The following is a 9387-nucleotide window of genomic DNA, read 5'->3' as shown; positions in this document are numbered from 1 at the left end:
TTTGATGTTGCTTTCAGAGCCCAGAACAATAGAGGCAGAGACGGAGAGAGAAGGAGATAAATGGAAGAGGAGGGACTGTGAGAAAGAGATAGAGGACAGGAACAGTGAGAAGGAAGAACACAGACACAGCTTTACTAATCCTGTTCTCTCACTATTCTGTTTCTTTTTGTTCCCTTGTGTTGTACAACACCTTCATCTGGAGAAAATACTGCTGTAATAACAGTTTAAAACTGTAAATTAGCCATTATTATTTCTCCAGGTCCAGTTTTGTTTTACAGAAATGTTAAAGAACTTTCTGTCGCTGAAGTCTCCGTCCTGATCACCAGCCGGGAAAAACACGAGTACGTCACTGAGTCTGTTATGTGATGCACAAGAAATGTATTTTATAAGGCGAATTGTGCTGGACTGCTTTTACTGCTCAGTTTACAACACAATAGCATGTCAAATGTCCCTGAGAAATACTCAAGAGGGTACCCGTTGAGAATGGCAGCTCCAGATTGCCATCTCATCACCATGGCACACCCAAACTGAACTAATGAGAACACAAGACAGTGGTCATTGAATCCTTTTAACAGTCCAGTCCCCCTGGTCCAGGGGTCGGCAACCTTTAATAACAAAAGAGCCATTGTTGGCCAAAAAAAAGAGTAAAAATCACGGAATGGAGCCACAATTATTTTTAGCCTTACAATTAAGATAAAACAGCCTTAATTAAAGCCTATTCAACCTACCAACATTACTAATAGGTCACAATGAGCAGTTATTAATATGGTTTTTGTCAAAACAAGACTTGAAATTGGGAAAATTTAGAGGTTAAGGTGTCGGGCCATAGACTTTCATAAGCTATGATGCACATTTTAGTTGGCGAAAATGTTAAAAGAAAATGTTTTACTGACCTGTTTATAAACCACAAATTTTTTACAATTGAAGAATACAAATTGATGTGGGCCTACACCAATGATAAATTATAATTAAAATGTTAAGAAATAACTTTCGATCAGAGTCACATTGAGCCGCTGTAGATGGCCTGAAGAGCCACATGTGGCTCCAGAGCCGCGGGTTGCCTACCCTACCCCTGCCCCACTCACACCCCGTCACTGCAAGGTTCTCCATCTGAGACGGATATGTAAACAGAAACATCATGGGGACTGCAGAGCTTATAGTCACACTGCAAATAAGGTGTTTAGTCTAAAAACAAGATTTTAAAAAAATTAAAGCCTGAGGGAAATGATCTTGCTGCATGGAAAGATAATTTCACCTGACAAGATTTCTTGAATTAAGATTGTTAAATCTAGAAATAAGCATGTTGAACACTATAAATAAACTCTTAAAACAAGATCAATTATCTTCTAAATCTAAGTTTTTTTCTTTATCTTGGTAAGAAACAAATAATTTGCAGTGCAGCAGACTGTTGGATCTGTATATTCTGCAGGATCATCATCGCTGCGTCCAGTCTTAGTAGGGCTGGGCTATCGCCCATTTATTGATATAAATAATATATTGATATGTTTTTAATGTGATATGGAATTAGACCATATATATATATATATATATATATGTTTTTTTTTGTTTTGTTTTTTTCACAAAAATGAACCGAAATGAGTAAGATCTTGGTTTCATAATAATGACAAAATTTAAATCTAAACTAAAAAACAAATCAGGTTTGAATACGATCCAGTTTCACCAGTTTGACCGAGCTGCTGGTGTGTTAGAACCAGTTCAAACCAGTACCAGAGGAGACGTCCAGACAGATCATTCCACTGATTTGATTTGTTATTTTGAAGCTGCGATTTCTCAAAAATAATGTGACGATGTTTTCAATGATGTGCCGACGCTTCCTTCCCGTGTTGCTCCAAGATTTAGACCCGTCCTGCACAAACCGACGTGTGATTTCACAGTGACGACGTCTTCATACAGGCTGAAAAAAACACTCTTAGATCATGACACCGATTTGAACAATAAAAATGTTAAAATGATCCAGACGTAAAATAACAACAGCCTATTTTTCTGCATTTTTTCCCAGCTGATGTCCTTATCCTGTATAACCCGTATGAAGTGTATGATGAGCTGGTGGATGTGGGACTGCAGCTGCTGCCAGCTGTTGTGTACAAATGGTGACATGAGGAGCGAGAGGCCCGCAGAGAGAGAGAGAAGCCTGCTGTTGACTCAGTAAACTGAACAGAGACATAAATACTGCAGAGCTTCCTCCATCAGCTCGGCCCGTCGTGTCATTATGTGTTTCTCCTGTCCAGGAACCTCAAACTGTACGACTGGATTCTTGTTGTGTCGGCCCCGAGGACACGGAGCTGCTGCTGGAACCGGACAGACACGAGCTGCCGTCTGTAATCTAATAATGTAAACTAATGTGACACGTTTGATTCATTACAGCTGACAGAGCTATAAAATGAATATGTTAATGAAATAACAGATGCTGTTTTAATAAGTGTCACAAGGTTAAACTGAAGAAATGATGAAATTCATTCTGTTCATGTTTTGATCTGCAAACTCCAGAAAAAAGACGACGGGAGTAATTACAGAGACGAGACTCTGTCATCTCAGATTAATAAAACTCTTATCAAGAAAAATAGATAGAAATGAATGCTGAATAGAGACATAAATGGATTAAATCTTTGTCTCACCATCAGCTCACACACAGTTGATGGCGCAACAGTCTGTGCAGACATTATCTAAAGCTGTAACAGCCTTCACCGACTGCGCAGACGCTATCTAAAGCTGTAGCAGCCTTCACCGACTGCGCAGACGCTATCTAAAGCTGTAACAGCCTTCACCGACTGCGCAGACGCTATCTAAAGCTGTAACAGCCTTCACCGACTGCGCAGACGCTATCTAAAGCTGTAACAGCCTTCAACGACTGCGCAGACGCTATCTAATGCTGTAACAGTCAGAACCAACTGTGCAGACGTTATCTAAAGCTGCAACAGTCTGAACCAACTGTGCAGACGTTATCTAAAGCTGTAACAGTCTGAACCAACTGCGCAGACGTTATCTAAAGCTGTAACAGTCTGAACCAACTGCGCAGACGTTATCTAAAGCTGTAACAGTCTTCACCCACTGCGCAGACGTTATCTAAAGCTGTAAGTCTTCACCGACTGCGCAGACGTTATCTAAAGCTGTAACAGTCTGCATCGACTGCGCAGACATTATCTAAAGCTGTAGCAGTCTTCACCGACTGCGCAGACGTTATCTAAAGCTGTAACAGTCTTCACCGACTGTGCAGACGTTATCTAAAGCTGTAACAGTCTGCATCAGCTGCACAGACGTTAACTGAAGCTGTAACAGTCTGCATCGACTGCGCAGACGTTAACTGAAGCTGTAACAGTCTGCATCGACTGCAGGCTTTCAGTCAATCCATAAAAAAATCATAAAATACGTGGACTTCTCTGCATGAACGTCTCTTTGAAATTCAGTTTTCTTGAGCTGAAAGAGAGAAAAAGAAATGTGCACATGTTCAGTCTGCAGGTTTATCACAGATTGTGTTTGACACAATGGAGCTCTGCCCTAGATCCTCATCTAGATATCACACACACACACACACACACACACACACACACACACTCACACACAGTGAGGGTTACGCCTGTGTTTCATCAGAAGCTCTCTGTGGTTGGGAGCAGTTACATCATCCTGTGGAGCTTTAAGGAATAAGTGAGTCCAGCTGACCGACCGTTTAAAGAAGTCAAACAGAAAGAAAGAAAGAAAGTGTAACTGGTTACTGCATCTCTCTGATGACAACAACTTTATTTAAATAAGAAAACAAAGTTTATGGAAGTGCAGTACAAAATCACATCATATCATTAGTGATGCGACAGCTTTGAGGTCTTTGGAAATTAAAACCTTCTAACTCTTTAACTTAAGACGATTATTTGAACAGAAGCAGGAGACAGTCAGGACCATAATTCATCATATTTAAACACATTATGTAACTTCAGCTTCTTCTTACAGTATTATGAAATAAATTAAGCGTAATGATTTAATTTACTCTTCTCACATCATCCTTTAAACACAGTTATTCTCTCATATTTCCAACTCTTTTATACAGTTTTCATAGAATAATATTCTCCTTTTACACATTTATATCCAAGAAAAAAAAACGTCACTGATGATTCTAAATGCTGCAGATGTTTCCCCTCGTTATGTTCATTCAAACATTCCTAAGAAATTAACATGACTTCATGTTTTGATTACATAGCAACTGCAAATCTGTCAATATGTCTTTCATAATGTTTTATAATAATCTGTGAATCTAACAACAGCACAAAGACATGAATGGATTTCATCTGCAGGAACACTTCACACACATTTTCCTAAAGTTTCTGAATGTTTCTTGATGGAACAGTTTGTGTTTTTTGTCGTAATTAATTCCATTTTTTTCCACATGACTCCACATGACTCACTGACTTCTGAATTGCAGGGTTTTTTCATTAGTTTTGGCTTTGCAGTGGATTTTTGCAGTTTGACCACAGAATTGTTGTGTTTATTTGTGCAATACGAGCCAGTGTAGATGCCAAAAACACTGAAATAACCACATCCCCATCTCCATTATTAATCTGATCTTTCTCCAAGAACTGTGTCTGGATGACTGCTGGTTCAGCACTAATACATGAATATGAAGCAGAATAAAGACATTTCTCTGTGATTTAATGTGAATAAACGGATCTAAAGGATGCTGAAATAACTCCAACATGAAGCTGAATTGATGCTTTTTCAGGTCTGAAGAACACAAGAACACTGCTGTTAAAACGATGGTTTTCTCCATGGAGTCTGGTGCAGCAGAGCGATGCTGTGCAGGAGATTCTCAGGCTTCAAGTTCACACAATAACTCCACGTCACGCTCGTCTTTGCATTGACTTTGTACATATCACTGTTAGTTTGTTTAATATCACGAGATCACACACGGATCACTGCAACTCTCTGATGACAGATTAAACAGTTGCTGTGTAAACTCCTGCAGTTTGCTTCGAGGTTCGTCTGCTTCATCTCCAAACAGCCTGCAGCCTCGTCACGCCGCGGGACGCTAAACTGATAAAATCTGGACAAAACAGGCAGCGAACGCTCTCATTCTGCTGTTTGGCACGACAGTTTTTCAGCTTTGGTTTGACTTCAGCTGGTGTGGCCCGACACCGCCGCCGTGTGTCCAACATCACACACACACACACACACACACACAGGTGGAGTCAGTGTCTCTGTCCAGGTCAGTGTGTGTGTGCGTTCTCCCTGTGTCACGCCGAGCCGAGGCTGTCGAAGCCGCAGAACTTCCAGCGTTTCTCCAGAGTCGCTCCGACGCCACTCAGCTCCTGACGGAACATCAAAGGGAGGCGCAGCATCAGCCGCTCCAGCTGCCCCGCAGACACCTGAGGAGGACAGAGGACACAGAGAGACATAGAGGGACAGGAGATGATGTTAGAAGACAAATGGAGTCAGAAGAACCAAAACCAGAATTGTCTCTCCTGTTGTGTGTTTGTGTTTCCAGTGTTTACCTTTGAGTCCAGTCTCTGGATGTACGACCACAGATATTCCAGGTTGGCGCCGAACGGATGGACGTGCAGGAAGGTGGAAATGATGCCTGAGAGAAGACGACAGGAACAAAAAACAAAGAAATGTAAAAAGATGCTTGTTTTCACAGAAGGATGCCATTAATGCGCCTCGTCTTTAAGGGACAGAAATGTCTAAAAAACTGACATAAAATTATGTATAAATATGATTTTCCACTTTCACTGACTTAAAACTTTCGCTGACTTCAATCCTGATTGTTACAATCAAATATTAATCTAATTACAGAATTTTAACCGCTTTGTTGATTTTTTTTTGAAAAAATGTTATTCAATTTTTTAAATTATTACGTATACTAAATGATTGGGTAATTTTTTTAGGGAGGAGAGCGAGTGAGAGCGAGAGCGAGAGAGTGAGTGACAATGAGTGTGAAAAAGCGAGAGATAGAGGGAGCAACAGCGAGGGCGAAAGAGCGACAGCAAGTGAAAGAGCAAGAGAGCGAGTGATAGAGAGCGAGAGAAATAGAGAAAGGGAGAGCAAGCAAGAGAGAGTGAGAGACAGAGAGACAGAGAGAACAAGAGAGAGTGAGAGATAGTGATTGAGAGAACGAGAGACAAATAGGGAGAGACAGAGAGAGAGAGCGAGAAGCAGAGAAAGGAGAGAGAGAGATTGCAAGGGCGAACGAGAGAGAGTGAGAGATAGCGAGTGAGAGAACTTGAGACAGACAGACTAGAGAGGACAAGAGAGGGCGAGAGAGAGAGTGAGAGAGCGAAAGAGTGAGAGATATAGAGAGTGAGAGGGAGAGACAGAGAGAGGGAGAAAGAGCGTGAGGGAGTGAGCGAGAGAAAGCAAGGGAGAGAGAGCAAGAGAGAGATAGAGCGAGCAGCAGTGAAAGAGCGAGCGAGCGAGAGAATGAGAGACAGAGAGGGAGAAACAGAGAGACAAGCAAGAAGGAGAGACAGAGTGAGTGAGTGAGAGAGTGAGAGATAGAGGGAGCAGCAGCGAGAGAGCGAGACAGATAGAGCGACCGACAGCAGCAGAGTAAGAGTGAGCGAACGAGAGAGCGAGCAAGAGAGCAGCAGCGGGAGAGAGAGAGAGAGAGTGAGAGAGCGAAAGAGCGAGAGATAGAGAGAGAGAGCGAGAGAAAGAGAGAGAGAGAGAGAGCGAGAGAGAGAGCTGACGGTGGATGTGAGTTTAGCAGCTGCAGCATCAAACTGCTGCACAATAAACAAACGACTCCAGAAGAAACTCTGGCCGGAGCACAAACTGCTCCTGAGCTGATTACTAGTGAGAGGTCCTGCTAAGGTAGATAGCCATGCACAGGCAGTGAGGGGGGAGGGGGAGGGAGAGGGAGAGGAGGTGGGGTGGGGGGTGGGGTGCAGAGAGGGGGAGGGGCTAGAGTGGAGTCCCCTGGAGGACCCGGCACAGCCAATATTTATTTCCCTGATTTATGTGGCGAAACGCTGCCAATTACAGACAGGCCTAATTCAATTCCTTCCACCAGACCTGCTCACATGGAACAGAGAGGACTCTGTATGTGTGTGTGTGTGTGTGTGTGTGTGTGTGTGTGTGTGTGTGTCTGTGTGTGTGTGTGTGGGTGTGTGTATGTGTGTGTGCATGTGTGTGTGTGTGTGTGTGTGTGTGTGTGTTTGTGCGCGCGTGCAAATTAAATTTCAAACTTGCAGCACCAAAAGAAACTGCAGCAAATGAGAGAAGAAAAAACAACTTGGACTTTACTTTACAGAGCAACAGTGTGAGAGTACTGCAGTAATACAGCAGGTTACTGTTGTTGTTGTTGTTGTTGTTGTTGTTGTTGTTGTTGTTGTTGTTGTTGTTGGTCAGAGTTAAGACTAGAAACTTAAAACTAGAACATTTCTAAAGATATTTTGAGTGTGCTTGACTCTGGCCCGTGACCCTCTCCCATACATTATCACATTACAATTTGAACTGTTTTCAAAATGGAAAAGAGGAGGAAGTCAAGTAAGATAAACCAGGTGTTGGTGTGTGTGTCTGTCTGTCTGATACTAGTGCCGTCAGTTAGTGTATGAAGCCAATCAGTTAGTGTAAACTGACAGTTTTCAGTTAGTGTGTGTATGAGAAAGCAGAACAATCAACTGAAATCAACTGCTCCTGTTCCACCACTGAAACAGAAAAAACAGGTGAACGTGCCCCTGGAACAGAAAGCATTTTGGGGAAAACTGTAGCTCCTATCAGATTAACAACTTCACTCTCAGCATCCTGAGGTTCTTCCTGAACGTCTACATATGTGTTTTGTGAAGAAAATTTAAGAAATAGTTTTTTAGAGCGATCAGAACAAACTGGTAGCTCTGCTCCAGAAATGTTCCCGCCTTTTTACCATGGCGGTCTATGGGGCTGTTGGTGCGTGTTGGTGGATCATCTGTGCGTCCTACGCCCAAACTATAACTCTGACAGCTTTACCACACCAATGTGAGTGAGAAAACAAATTTTTCTGTGTTTCTATGTATAAATTATTTCTGTAGAGTGGTATCTGCGGCCTCGAGCGCTGGTCGATTTGATACCTTTTTGGTGTATGTGCGACCAGAAAAAACCCGGAAGAATAAGAATAGGTCCGGTGAATAACATATAGTGTGCTTTTTCAAGCACACCCAATAAAATCAAAGCTGCAGCTCCTGCAGACATGGAGGGGTGTGTGTGTGTGTGTGTGTGTGTGTGTGATATGCTGAGGAACACACAGACATTACTTATTTTGATGTGTATTTTGTTTAAAAAAATAATAAAATGAAATATATATTTCCTGTCACTTTGAGCCCCACAGACCGAGTGCCCTTTCTTGAATATAATTTTCATGGTTGTAAACAAAACTTTGAGGCTCAATTTAATCCACAGAAAGAAGCAAAACGACTCGGAGGTCAGCAGCTTCAGCTCTCCACCAGAGAATCGTTCATAAATGTAAAAAGCTCTGCGGGTGTCTGCTTTGTTCTCAGGAGTTCTCTGTTTAATACATTTATTCTCTGTCAGCTCCACAGACAGCCTGAGTGGAAGGATCTGCTGTTTTCACCACATTCACCCCAAACACAACCATCAAATATTCCACTATTCCAGGGTATATACAGAAATATTTAAGTTGAATTTAATACATTTCAATACCTTTTTAAATACACACATGCACAGACACATTTTGGAGAAGTCACTTCTTGTCAAAGTCACATGACCACCACACAAAGGTGTTGAGTATACGTCTCTTAGGGATTTAATGAGTTAATGTGAAGCATAAAGCTGAATACGGGAGATTCTAGAAGATTTAAAGTGTTTGTTACACTGGTGTCACCATAGGTTCTTATGGGTTAAATACTTTTTAATGGCCTTATTTTTGGCTAATTTCATTTCCTACCTTTTACTACCTTTAAGAACCCAGCAGCAACCCTGTATTCAGGCTGAAGCTAATGTAACATAGTTAATCAGGTCATTAGTGATTCCACTTGCCATCTCTAAATAACCATGGGTATTGAACGCAGCACCCCTGGGGTTTAGTGTCGTGCACCCCGGGGGCAGCTGCATTTGGACCTTGTGGTGTCTTTTTTTTTAATATATTAATTTAATTTCACTTTATTTTAGTAGAAACTTGACAGTGTCTTTTAATTTTATATTTTTCAGAGGGATGCATCTGTTATTGTGTATTACCAGGTATGATTTTTGTATTTTGTGTTTATTGTAATGCAATTACGGCATTTGGACCTTGTGGTTTAATGAGGGATGCACCTGTTACTGTGTATTACCAGTTACCAGAATAAATGGCTGGATGCCAATCAGATGTCCTCGTTTCAACTAAATGACACAACGCAGAGAGAGTGCTAAGCCGCTACACTAATGTGGTGGCATGTTGAAAACCTGCTCCTT

The 9387-nt window shown here is 41.7% G+C and overlaps 1 protein-coding gene across 1 annotated transcript in view; it reads right to left on the bottom strand.

The window, feature by feature from the left end:
- Window positions 1-3715: 3715 nt before the first annotated feature.
- The window catches only part of enox1 (ecto-NOX disulfide-thiol exchanger 1), a 52648-nt gene continuing 46976 nt past the window's right edge, over window positions 3716-9387 (bottom strand). Inside the window, exons 13-14 of the mRNA XM_059342392.1 lie at window positions 5496-5581; window positions 3716-5369 (exon numbers count right to left, since the gene is read on the bottom strand). Of these exons, the coding sequence (XP_059198375.1) occupies window positions 5238-5369; window positions 5496-5581 (218 nt within the window). The 3' untranslated portion in view covers window positions 3716-5237. The remainder of the gene's footprint in view (window positions 5370-5495; window positions 5582-9387) is intronic.

This window comes from Centropristis striata, chromosome 10, assembly GCF_030273125.1.
Source record: "Centropristis striata isolate RG_2023a ecotype Rhode Island chromosome 10, C.striata_1.0, whole genome shotgun sequence".
Taxonomy (NCBI): domain Eukaryota; kingdom Metazoa; phylum Chordata; class Actinopteri; order Perciformes; family Serranidae; genus Centropristis; species Centropristis striata.
The sequence above is the reverse complement of the archived record's forward strand: the minus strand, read 5'-3'. Positions and strand labels throughout refer to the sequence as shown.